Raw genomic sequence first — 12776 nt, 5'->3', positions numbered from 1 at the left:
GCGGCTCTTCGCAGCAGAGAGGCAAATGAGGTTGGCTTTAATTTTTGTAATTATGTGGAAACAACATGATTTCCTTGCGAGCGTGTTGTCAATGCAGCCCTCACAGTCTGCTCCTGGGCAGCAGAGCTGGATGAGGACGCTGAGGAATCCCGAAGGACTCTTTCAGGAATGGAGCTGTTTTGCAGAACAGCATGGGAAAGAGGAGCCATTTGCAAAGAAAAAAAACCCCAAGGTCTCTCTTGCAGAACAGTGTGGGAAAGAGGAGACATTTGCAAAAAATGTCAGGTCTGTCTTGCAGGAAAGCATGGGAAATGAATGAATTTGGGAAAAAACCCCACCCAAACCAGGTCTGTCCTGCAGAAAAGCATGGGAAATGAATATATTTGGGAAAAAAGCCCAGCCAAACCAGGTCTGTCCTGCAGAAAAGCATGGGAAATGAATGAATTTGGGGAAAAAACCCAGCCAAACCAGGTCTGTCCTGCAGAAAAGCATGGGAAATGAATGAATTTGGGGAAAAAACCCAGCCAAACCAGGTCTGTCCTGCAGAAAAGCATGGGAAATGAATGAATTTGGGGAAAAAAAACCCCACGCAGAGAGGTGTCCCCTGCAGAAAAGGAGCGAGCCGCAGCGAGGCGAGGTTTCCCGGGCAGCGCCGGGAGCGGAGGCCCCGGGGCGGGGAGGCAGAAGGGCGCTGCGCGGGGCGGTTTTTGCCGAGGAGCCTCGTTAGCGCAGTAGGTAGCGCGTCAGTCTCATAATCTGAAGGTCGTGAGTTCGATCCTCACACGGGGCAGCCGTGGTTTCCTCCTTTTCCCCCCGCTCCCCTGCTGCGGGCAGGGGGGAGCTTCCCACGGAAGGGAATGTAGAATCGTAGAATCGTTTTGGTTGGAAAAGACCTTTAAGATCAGCCAGTCCAACCATCAACCTAGCACTAAGACCACCGTTAAACCAATTAAGGGGAGAGGAATAATTAATTTCATGTTTCCTGGCTTGGTGGCTGGATTAACTTTTTAATGAATGTAAAACTGGGAATCATTAAGGTTGGAGAGGACCTCTAAGATCACCAATCCAACCATCAACCCAACACCACCATGCCTGCTAAACCATGTCCCCAAGTGCCACCTCTGCCCGTTTTTTGAACCCCTCCAGGGATGGGGACTCCCCCACCTCTCTGGACAGCCTCTTCCAATGCTTGACTACCCTTTCCATGAAGAAATTTCTCCCAATATCCAATCTAAACCTCCCCTGGCGCAGCTTGAGCCCATTTCCTCTCGTCCTATCACTTGTTCCTTGGGAGAAGAGCCCGACCCCCCTCCCTGCCCCCTCCTGTCAGGAGCTGCAGAGCGATCAGGTCTCCCCTCAGCCTCCTCTTCTCCAGGCTGAACACCCCCAGCTCCCTCAGCCGCTCCCCACCAGCCCTGTGCTCCAGACCCTGCCCCAGCTTTGCTGCCCTTCCCTGGACACGCTCCAGCACCCCAATGTCCTTCTTGTGCTGAGGGGCCCAAAACTGGGCACAGCATTCCAGGGGCGGCCTCCCCAGTGCCGAGCACAGGGGCCGATCCCTGCCCTGCTACCCCTGACACAAGCCAGGATGCTGCTGGCCTTCTGGGCCACCTGAGCATGCTGCTGGCTCATGTTCAGCCGGCTGTCGACCAACACCCCAGGTCCTTTTCTGCCGGGCAGATTTCCAGCCACTCTTCCCCAATATATATATATATTTTTTTTAATTCGCACTGCAGCAGCGGGCGGGCCCCCCGCCATCGGCCCCCCGCCAGGCGCTCGGTCCTCCCGCACGCTAGGGGGCGAGCCCGCCGCTCGCCGCTGCCCATCATGCGGGGGAGGCGGGGATAACGGCCGCGGAACGTCCGTTACCCGCGGGGGCGTGGCGAGGCCGCTGATTGGCGGCGCCGGGCGGTGGGCGGGCCCGGCGGCACCGCCCGGCGCGGCGCAGGCCCCCGTCGCGCAGAGCGGCCGCGGCCATGGCGGTGTGCGCCCGCCTGTGCGGGGTGGGCCCGGCCCGCGGCTGCCGCCGGCGGGGAGCGGCGCGGGAGCAGCGGCGCGGTGGTGCCGGCGACAGCGAGCCCGACACCGATACCGACCCCGAGGAGGCGGGCGGCGGCGGAGCCGCGGAGGACGAGGAGGCGGCGGAGCGCATCGAGGGCGGGCGGCCCGCGCCGCACCCCGCCGAGGGCGGCCCGGCCGGGCGGGCCCCGCTGTCCCTCCTGGAGCTGCCCCCCGAGCTCCTGGTGCAGATCTTCGGCTCCCTGCCCGGTACCGACCTGCCCAGCCTGGCCCGCGTCTGCACCACTTTCCGCCGCATCCTCCGCACCGACACGATCTGGCGGCGGCGCTGCCGCGAAGGTACCGCCCGCCCCGAGGTGGGGGGCCGGGGACGCCCTGAGGAGATGGCCCCGGGGCGGGGGGGGAGGGCCCGGGGGATGCAGAGGGGAGGTGGGGCCGGGGGTGCAAGGTCAGGGTCAGGATGCAGGAGGACCTGCAGGTGTGGGGTGGTGATGGAGTGTGGAGCGGGGGCCCTAAAGGGGTGCAGGGAGGAGATGGTGTGTGAGTTTGGGGGTGCGGGAGAGAGCTGGGGCCTGAGGGGGTGCAGGCTGAGGGGCTGCGAGGGGTGCATGCAGGGCCCCGTGGGTGGAGGGTGGAGGAGAGGGCAGATCCCGGGTCCTCTGGGACACGGTCCCTTCTTGGTGGCACTTGCTGCAGGAGGGGTGACGTGCGAGCAGCTACAGCCAAGGGCATCGAGCTGGGGTTGTTCCCGGGGTGGCGGCTGGAGGGGAGGGATGGGGATGGGGCTGGGACCAGGCCCTGGCAGATGATGCCTCCGTGGAGGGTGCCCTTGGGCGAATCCCGAGGATGGAGCGTTTCAGGCAGCGCGGAAGGGGAATGATCAGTCCCAGCAGAACGGGGCTGCACTGGGCAGGAAAGGGGAGTCCTTGGGTGTGCAGCTGGGGGTCCTGGAGCCGTGGGGGCAAGGCGGGAGCAGGGAGCCTGCTGGCGTCCGGTGAGCCCATGGAGGAGGGCAGGCCTGGGTAAGGTCATCCGTTCCTGTCCCGTCTCGGGAAGTATGGTGCCAGGTTCGGAGGGCTTCCTGGTTTGCATGTGCGTTTCCTGGGGAGCGTCTGTTGCAAGGACGCTGTGGTGCATTAATTCAGAGGCTTGGGGGTGGTTTTTTTTTAATAGTGCCTCACTTCTGTGTTGCTGTGGCCCTGCTCTGTTAGGTTGCAATTCTTACTCTTCACTCCTTGTCCTTTTCCTCATACCAGTGTGGTTCTCTGTCCCCTGTTTGTTAATCCAGTGGCCATCCCACCCTCCACGGGCTGTCTTGCTGTGCTCATCGTCTCTCTTCGTAGTGTGATCCTGCCAGGTGCATCTGCTGCCAGCACATGAAGTCATGTATATTTTTTTGCTGTTGTTTGGTTTCTGTTTTTAATACCAGTGAGGGCATCGGGATGAAGAATTTAGGTATGTCTGAGTGGCTGCCTGCCATAGGCAGTGGGATCTGTTCAAATGCATTAAACCTTGCAGGAATGAATTCACGCCTTATCAACACTATCCAAGAACCCTTGGACAGTACAAAGGCTGTACCTAGAAAATGTATGCCAAGGCATTCTTATTTATTAGTTCAGCATGGGATGATCCCATTGTCCCAAGAACTTAACATTGTTTTTTGGAGACAGGCTAATAAAATGGCATTCATCCTTTCCTTATTCTCCTCTGCTGACACAGAGTCCTCATGGACGTTTGTGTATTTCATGAATGGTCTGCAAAACTTCACTAGTTAATTATTTTGATAGGTTATGATCCTGGCAAAATGTTGCTATAGAAATGTATATAATTTTAAAATATAGGCTAGACTGTTTTGTAAAGGAACCACTAAGTTAGGTCTGTTGGGGAAATAAATTCATTTATGAAATTCATGACTGTTCCTTGGATTTTCTTTGCCAGTGGATAAAGCAGTGTTCAGAAGCTTAGCTGAAATTTAAAGAAACGGTGGGCTTTGTATGGCCAAAGCTAAACTGGACAGGAAAGGGAGGTGTTAAGCCTAGACTCCTGTCTCAAGGCCCTTAGCTAGCTACAAGGCAAGAGGTGCATAAAACCAAATTTTTATTCTCTTTTTGCACACTGTTTCTTATGTTTTCCCGATGTATCTGTTCCAGCCGCTGTTGGGGAACGTACTGGTGGGCTGCTGGTGTGATTGAGGTAGATCTTGTACCAAAGGCATGGTGTGCAAGCTGTGCTGAACAGATAAGGGTCAGGTTCCTGGCTGAAAAACTTACTACATCTATGAAACTGTTACTGCAACCTTTTAATCGGTCATGGTTCTCCAAGCAGTTCCTAATCTGGACTTCTTGGACTGTTCATAGTGCTTTGCATTGCTCTACACAGCAGCGTAAGTAACTACCGTTGTGGTAGTACTGTAACTTTGAGTATTTGTACACGTGAGTATGAAATTGGGCACCATTTTAGGGAGCTGCTTTGCAGTTAATCTCTCTGCGTATATTTCAGTGATATGTTGCACATGCTCAGCAACTGAGTGTGTTCGGATGTGAGCATGCAACTGTGCGATGAGTGCAGCTACTTGAGGACATATATGGACATCGGGTATTAGTATATAAATACAGATATAAAATTTAGAGTATCCTGTACTGTATTTCTGTATCGCCGTACATTGGTGACTATATGATAGTCAAACATAAAATGCAATTACTTCTTGTAATCTTTTTCAAAAACAAGCCACTTCCCAACTGAGGACAGTTCTTAAGTGTGTGCTTGCATCTGCCTGAGTTTAAGCGTGGCATAGTAACGCCTCTTATGAAGCTGCATGTCCCAGAAACAGAGCGAGGGCATGTGTGCCGCTCCTAGCATACCCCGTGTAGTGATAGCATGTTCACTCTGAAGCCTAGTGATGATGTTCCAGAGCTGAGCTCTTTGAGGAAGTAACTGGTAGACTTCAACTTTGTGTCGGTTGCTTATGCAAAACTATTTGCGTTCTCAGAAATGCACAACAGTAAAGAAACAAGACAGACAATCCTAAAATTAAACAGTTTTTCTCTGAGAGAAGCTGATTGTGCTTTGTTTTAGCCATTTTCTACCTTTGTCTTGGACAGGAGCAGCGCTGAAGGTAAGCAGCAGCCCGGCCGCTGCCCTGGTCAGATGAGGCACTCAATCCCTTGAGCGTTGGTATCTTGCTCTTGCACTGCTGTGGGCCGACTCAGTTGTCAATTCGCCTTGAGAATGTGTCTTGATTAGTGCAAGCACCCAGAGGGCTTGTCTTCCTGAAAGTGGAGTGGCTTTTGCTGGTGACTGTGGACTGGGAGAGTGCTGGGATTAACCAGGAGTAGTTGTGTAACACTGGCATGGCTGTTAGGGCTGTTGTCCTTTTATCATTGCAACTGTTTGGGGTAAACAATGTCTCTGAATTGCTTCTTTGGCAAGAAGAGGATTGCAGTCACTTTCATGTTTTCTATAAATAGGAGATTGCTGATCTCTGCAGTGGGAGAAGAATTAAAGCTGTTTCACCCTGGCTGGTGGCCTGACCTACCTTGATTAACACCCAGTAGTCCGTTTTAAATGGTAACCTCTTTCATCTTAAAATAAAACAGGGCAAGTGCAGCAGAACACCTGAAAACAGACCAGTAATTCAGAATAACCAGGTCTAGAACTTGGATGAAAAGGCTTTTGTTTGTGAAAACAACCTCTGACAGCTTTTGGACCTGCTGAAAAATGTCAGCCAAGGTACTAAAGATGCTAACCTTCAGCAGGTTTTATAGAAAGAGGTGCCTGTGGAGAAGAGTGGGAAACTTGGCTTATACACTCAGTGAGGGGACTGTTGCATGGAGTTCAGGTCTTACAAGGCTCCAGAGAATCCACGCAGCAGTCTGATGTACAACTGCTCCCACAACAAGAGCAATTTCTTGCAGCGCTGCACCCTGGTAAATGCAAAGGTGGTTTTAGTAAGTCACAAGGCTCTCCTTCTGTGTGAGGTTAAAGCATTGTATAATGTGTTTCTCTGGTCAACCATCATGGGCTTTTCTTCATCTCTGACCACGTTTCATTGGCTTTTAGACTATGGCTTGGCAATGGTTTGCTGTTTCTCACTGCTAATGGCAGGTGCTTGGTAGCTGTAGCCATCTTTGAGCCGGTCTCCTTAGATCTGGTGTAAGCTCTAGATCTGAAGCTACCCATCTTTTGTTTTAGAGTTTCTGCAAATGCTTTCATTTGTTGCAGATCAAATCTCCTTTTGCTCAGCTCCTTATTTGCAGCTTCAAAATATCTCAGTGGTAACTACGAGCCTTCCCCTGGGAGAAATGTTTGGGAAAGTATTTGGTGTATTTTAATCTGATAGTTCAGCCTTCGGAAACAAGAAGCTGGTTCCAAACATGTCCACCTGGTATTTTGGAGATGCTAGCCTGAGGATCTCCCATTTTTGTGGTCTCTGAAATCATCCAGTAAGTTTCTATGCTTTCTGTTCTGTCTACAGCCTTGTAAACACGCATTTAGCCAGGAATAATTGGAGGACTTGATTAGTCAGGGCACAGTGGAAACTTAACAATGGTAAGGCTGTCAAGCTCTACCAGACACCCTAATTTCCTCTGAATTGCGGATGTCCACATACAGCGCTCGCAGCTGCTGACTGGCGTTGCCATGCTGAGAAAGAAAAAGCAGTGATTTAGTTTTTTATAAGAGTACAGGGGCTCTTCCCTACCTGAGCTTAAAGAGCCTTGTTTGTTTGTTTTGCTTTGTTTTTCTAAACTTGTGTAGGCTGCACAGAGGGAGGTGTGACATGGCTTCTTGTACAAAGGAGAAGGGAACATGAGGCTTAGAAGAGCATATGGTGAGAGCAGGCCAGGGAGTAAATTAACACTTGCAAAAGTATTAGTGCAGTTCATAATAAATGGAGACTGCCTTTCCAAGTCCATTAAATTCCAGCGCATGTGACCATGGAAACAGCACTGTGACACTGTGTGTTTGGTAAATCTTTCAAGTGCTCGTTATAAACCTAATAAAACAGGCTTTCCAGCTGGTCTAGTAAGAATTTTAAACCCAATTTCCATCCTTGCTTTTGAAGCAGGATTAAGTAGCCATTTTCTAATGGTATAAATTTTGTGTGTGAATTTCTGTGACTATTAACTCCTTAAAATACTTCACTTGGTGAGCTGGTGCACTGAGATATGTTTCCTTAAAATAGACTTAATTGCACTGAAGTGGAATTTCCCAGGAAGCTTGAGCCCTTCAAAGCCTTCTTAGAAAAAGCTTTCTGTTCTCTGTAAAGAAAACCTTGCCAGTTTTCTTCTTCTGTAACTATCGTGAAGCTCTGCTTACTGTTAATCTCACGTCCCTCTTGTCTTCTGGATTAAAAAGAGATGGCCAACTTTCTTGTTTATGATATTTGGAGTTTTTGTAGGTACTGTGAGCCAAGAGAGTGATTTTTTTCCCATCAAGCGGCATCATGGTGTTAACAGCTCATGGGTCAGAAGAGCTTAAGTGATGCGCTTACCTGGAGTTAAGCCATCACTCTGGGATTTTGACTCTGTGTAGTTGTTTGCTGAACAAAACAGGATAAGGGCTAGTTATCATAAAATGAGATTCTCCCTCCCCCCCCCCAGATAATACTTTCGTATAAGCCTTGGATGTCTAATGTCAAATAGCGTGTAGCAATATTGAAATTTTAAATTTTTGTCTTTTTTTTTTTTTTTTAAGGAGCTTGCTATTATTTGGGAGAACTTTTAATCTTTCCAGGAACAATTTGAACTGCAAAAGTTAGTAAATGCACCTTTAGTAGTGGTTTTGCTTTTGTAAAATTTCCCTGCAGGCTATCAAGGGCACTTGCATGAAACTGGGATAGAGCTTTAACATCAAATCACTTCCCACCCCACCCTGTTGTTTCAAGATACCTGCTGGTAGTGGCTCTGTCATGGCACTGCACCGAGACTGCACTCGAAGTGATTTACGGATCTACTAGGGAAAACGCTTTGCGAAAAATCAGCACCTTCTGGAGGAAAGAGAGAACGTCACTGTGCTAGTACTGCTGTTGGAGAGCAACACGGAGAAATGCCCTTTGGGCAGGATCCTCTGCATGTCTCCTCCCTTTCTGATGCAGTATAGATATCTTCAATGACACTGAATTTAATCTAGCTGCAATGCATGCTGCACAAAGTGTGCATCTTACTGATTCTGTGGCCAGGTGAGTGTTTGTTTACATGGAAAGAGTCGGCCGTTTCCAAACGGCAGGCTATGACCACATTGTTTCTGTCATCTTATAAAGCGCTCTAACTTGCTGATCAGCTGAGGAAACATACTGTTCCCTCCATCCCTTTGATATAATTACCAAACACATACCCACTTGTGTACATGTGCAGACCAGCGGTTGAAAGCCGTGATAGCTCTGGCAGGAGGGGTAGACATGGGGTCACCTGCAGGGTGGGTCTGAATTTCCAGCCTCCAGCAGAGCTCTGGTTTCACAAATCTGCAGCAGGGCTGTGTCGGGTCAGCTGGCTGTAGCCCAGCACTAAGTAGCTTGTTTGTGCTGGGCTGGATGTCGTTTCCTGCAGCCTCATCTGTCTGTTCTCCAGCTAATTGTGCTTCCTTGTCACACCCTGTGTTTGACAACGCTTAGAGCTTCCTCTGGCTTTTGCTACGGAAGTCGGCAGGAGCGTTGCCACTGACCTCTGCATCTTTTAATGAAGGGCAATGAGTTTGTTGTACCTTCCGCCCACTCTTACCTTTATTGAACTTGCTGCTTACCCGAAGCGATGTTGTGCAGAATGTGTATTCCCCGTAGGCAGGCTGACAGTAAGCTTTGTGCGTGCTTTATCATCGTGTACGTGTACCACAAGTGTATTTATAGACAGGAGGAGGTTGAACTCATTCAGGGAAACTTCTGCTTTTCTTGTGTATGAAAAATGAGTTCTCAGTTTGCAGCAGGTTACCAGCATTGGGTAGTGGTATTTGGCAGCCACAGTAGATTGTTAATTCAAGGAAACTCGACCGAGGATAAGTTTCATATTTAATGATTTGCTGAGGGTCTTCACAGATACACTTTTGCATCAAATATCTGGCAGGTGTTTGGTATTGCTAAGGAAAGGTGGTGTTTGATCTTTGGTATAGATGTCTCTGTTGTCAAGGAGGGTAGTTTTCCGTACTGAGATCTAACAGGGTCACTGCAGCAGGGTGGTTTTGGTTGCTGATGATTTTTTGGGATCTCCTTCGTCTCATTTCCTCCCTCTGGTCTTCTGAGGATTTCTTGCAGTGAGATGTTAGTACTTGCTTTTATGTTTTTTAAGTTTCTTAGAAGTTTGGCATTGACTTCCTGAAAATGAAACGAGGGAATCTGATTTTCTGCTTCAAAGCTGCCTTTAAGATCTCTGGATTGCTTTGTTTTCAGGGTGTTCTGTAAGCAATCAAAGGCATTTGAGCGTACAACAGACCCATCTCAATCTGATCTACTTTCAAGTGTAACCATATTTGTACATGCTGATGCCTGTTTTATGTCTCCATTTCATTCTTTTTTAAAGTCTGTGACCTTTTCTTTAGGATCCTAATAAGCAGTTTTCCCTGTTGGATACCTCAGTGGGAGCAGATAATTACCACACACAATCATGATTTGAACTAAGCGGGCGTACATTCCCAGCTGGAATGAGTACGTCTTCCACATTTCACGCTCTTTCTGGTCTAGGTGTAAGCAGCTGTAACTTTGCTGTGTTTGTGTGTTCCTTATGGTGTGTTTGTTGCAGGCATTGCTTGTAAACTGTGTTACATTCCCAAACTGTGATATAATTACATATAGTTTTCTGTTTTCAAAGTGGCGATAAGACTCTTGGACTAATGTGGCAGCTTGCAAGAATGCACCTAATAAGATCTTGTTTTTGCTCAAACAGGAGATATTGAGATCATGGGTAGCAAACACCTTTGTGCCAGAGCTGACGTTGCTATTTGTGTCATTGCAGAATATGGCGTCTGTGAAAACTTGCGGAAATTGGAGATCACAGGAGTGTCCTGTCGAGATGTTTATGCCAAACGTAAGTGATAAAGCTGGTATAGATCTGTATGTCCTTGCTAAGTACCAGTTTTGAAAGCATATACGTGTTGAATATTTATTAAACTTTGACAGTATAAGCTGCTCAGACTTACTTTCTAATGGTTTCATCTGTGAAGTTGACATGTTTGGGGGTTTTGTTTAGTATTAAGCAGATGCCAAGAATTGGGATGTCTGTGTCCCCCTGTCCTTTGGTAGGAAACGAGCATGTATTTTAAATTTATTATAAAGTGTATTGAGGGTTTTTCATCCTTTCCTGTTTTGCTGGTTTTAGATCTTGCTAAGGAATTAACTGATGTTTTTCATAGCTGGAGGCTTCCTATGCCCTAATGTAGCTAAGTCTCAATCCCAGTGAAAGAACGCTGTTACACGCTGACAGCGGGAAGGTGCTGTAGGTGAAGGGATGAGCATTCCTCTGGGCTGCTCCTGAAGGAGGAGAGCCCGGCAGGGCCGGGTCTCTGCCGAGGCGTTGGTGTGTTTGAGGAACGTCTGTGGGAGTGGGACCCCAACTCCTTCGACCCAGTGTGCCTTCTGCAAGGTACATCTTCTGTCTCAGAGTGGGAGGAGAGAAACCAAGGTGGGCTAAAGACTGAATGGAGGCCTCTATCCATGGTGAGGCCGTCTCCCCTGTCACCAAATCTTGCCCTTTGCAGTCAGAAGCTGAGCTGGTTGCTCAGAGGGTGTAACGATGCCCCTAAGAGCTCCCATACCAGCACTGCCAGGCTGTGTTGTTGTGGTTCCCCATCACAAATTTTGTAAGGGAGTTACCTGTGGTCCATAGGGTAAAGAACAAGATTTAACCTGCAGCACATGAACTATGGCTTCTGGCTGTTCAAGTAAGGTCCTGCTTTATGAAACAAAAGTGTAATTGTCCCAAGTTACGGTCATGAGAGGTCTCTGTAGGCTTTGCAGATCCAAAATCTGGCTCAGCTTGTACATGTACTGTATTTGCTGAACCTTGAAGCAGTGGTGACCTCAAGCATTGATATTAATGCTGGAAAAAAGAACAGGTAGGAGGGTTTTAATCCCATCTGTAGTAGACTTGCTGAGCATCCACGGGCAAATTATTTCATCACCCTCTTTACCAATTTGGGCACTAGGGCAGGAACTGCCTAATTTTCCTGGGTGGGAGGCCTGAGTGATGCTGAGCCAGCACTTAAATGTCCACAGAGAAGTCTTGTTAGCACTCGAGGCCTCCCTTACTTCCCGTTCAATCCGGTATCTCTGTGTGTGGTAACAGCCAATACAGCACATAACCACAGTGGATCTTAATTCTGCATTGCCACCCTTAAAGGGCAGAACATCTCTTCATGACCTGTAGTCTTTTCCACTACAATAGTTCCATGGTTCAGATCTATTAAAATGATATGTAGTGCTTTTTTTATACACAAGTTATACGTAAAAATGGCCTTACTGGCTCAGAACGGTGGTGTCTCTCTAGCCCAGTACTGCATCTCCCAGCCATGGCTGTGAGCAGCCACCCAGGGAAGACCAAGAAGACAGCCAACCTGTGTGATACTTTCCTAAGTCCTTTCCCAGCTTCCAACTGTTTCCAGGTTGGGGGCTTTCCAGAGCCTAATGTGGTTTGTTGATTTAATAGCCCTCAATACATCTGTCTTACACATATGTTTCCAGTCTTCCCTTGCACCAAAGTAGTTTCTGAATCCATAGCATCCACTGGCAAAGAGTCACCCTTGACATGTGAGAACCACCTCTTCAATAGACTTGATTGCATTTCAGAGTAAGGACTGTGTCCGTATCCCTTCAGCAATCCTAACTAGCAATGGTTCCTGTAAAATCAGAATGCTTGGCAGCTGGTTTTTGGCTTTCAGGGATGCAGCATCTTAGCTCTCCTGCTGAGATTCAGCAGTTTGCCCTGTTGCAAACACTTAGTGGAACAGTTTCCTGGTGGTGTGACCCCATTTTCTCTACTGTCTCATAAACAACTTTAATTGCAGATTTAATTCTTTCATTAACTTCTTTAATTTGGGGCTACTGGCAGGACTCACATGCACTTTTCTGTCTACTGAACGTGCTTCTGTAAGAAGTAGTGTGGGAAATGGGGAACTGAGCTTAAGTGCTAGAAAGCATAACTAATCCAAGGCCTGGGCTACCGTCCGTGTAGTTACTTGGCCTAAGGGTCTTGCTGAGACAGCAGTGCTCGTTACAGTCGTACTACAGAGTTTGAGGGGGACCCCCGTTCCGCTTTGAATTCACTGGATGCCATTTGTAAATATTGTCTGTGGGGAGTCTTGAACGTGCCAAGTTCTGTGTGAGTAATCCTGCTAACTGAGTCTACCTGAGACCGGGGCTGACGGAAACAAATGGTGCACCACAACTGGACGTAAAGTCAAAAGAGAATTTGACTTTCCTGCCTGGTTGGTCCGGATTCATCGTACTGTTACGTGCTGGTTGCAGTGGAGCAGAGTTCGCTGGTACTTACCCTGCTGTGTCTGTTCAGGTATAAACCCACGAGTGAAGTCGGGGCGTTTTATGAAAATCCTTCCCGACTACGAGCACATGGAGTACAGAGATGTTTACACCTGCCGTACGTACCTCCTGCTGGTTGATGCTTCCTGCACTAAGCCCACACAAGATGCTGCATGGAGTGTGACGTTGCTTTAAGCAAATTATTTTGGGGTGGACCTTGGGACAGTACGGAGGGTGCCGGTTAGTCAGTTCTTTCTGTTCCACATTAGTGGAGCAGTCTGACCCTTGAGAGTGACGA

The 12776-nt window shown here is 48.6% G+C and overlaps 1 protein-coding gene and 1 non-coding gene across 6 annotated transcripts in view; both read left to right on the top strand.

Annotated features, from left to right (window-relative positions):
• Positions 1-717: 717 nt before the first annotated feature.
• TRNAM-CAU (transfer RNA methionine (anticodon CAU)) lies at positions 718-790 on the top strand. Its single transcript has one exon. It is a non-coding gene; the product is annotated as a tRNA-Met (tRNA).
• A 1186-nt stretch (positions 791-1976) lies between these two features.
• FBXO31 (F-box protein 31) overlaps positions 1977-12776 on the top strand; it is a 313905-nt gene continuing 303105 nt past the window's right edge. For 3 of the 5 annotated variants that reach the window (XR_012831265.1, XR_012831264.1, XM_075715854.1), the window contains exons 1-3: positions 1977-2358; positions 9960-10031; positions 12510-12596. Coding sequence is in view for 1 of the 5 variants with exons in the window: in XM_075715854.1 (XP_075571969.1) it covers positions 1977-2358; positions 9960-10031; positions 12510-12596 (541 nt within the window). In the remaining 4 variants the exon portion in view is untranslated. Of the gene's footprint in view, positions 2359-8172; positions 8198-9959; positions 10032-12509; positions 12597-12776 lie in introns of those variants that run through there. The other 2 variants (XR_012831268.1, XR_012831266.1) reach the window with 2 other exon arrangements.

This window comes from Pelecanus crispus, chromosome 8 (genome assembly GCF_030463565.1).
Source record: "Pelecanus crispus isolate bPelCri1 chromosome 8, bPelCri1.pri, whole genome shotgun sequence".
Taxonomy (NCBI): domain Eukaryota; kingdom Metazoa; phylum Chordata; class Aves; order Pelecaniformes; family Pelecanidae; genus Pelecanus; species Pelecanus crispus.
The sequence above is the reverse complement of the archived record's forward strand: the minus strand, read 5'-3'. Positions and strand labels throughout refer to the sequence as shown.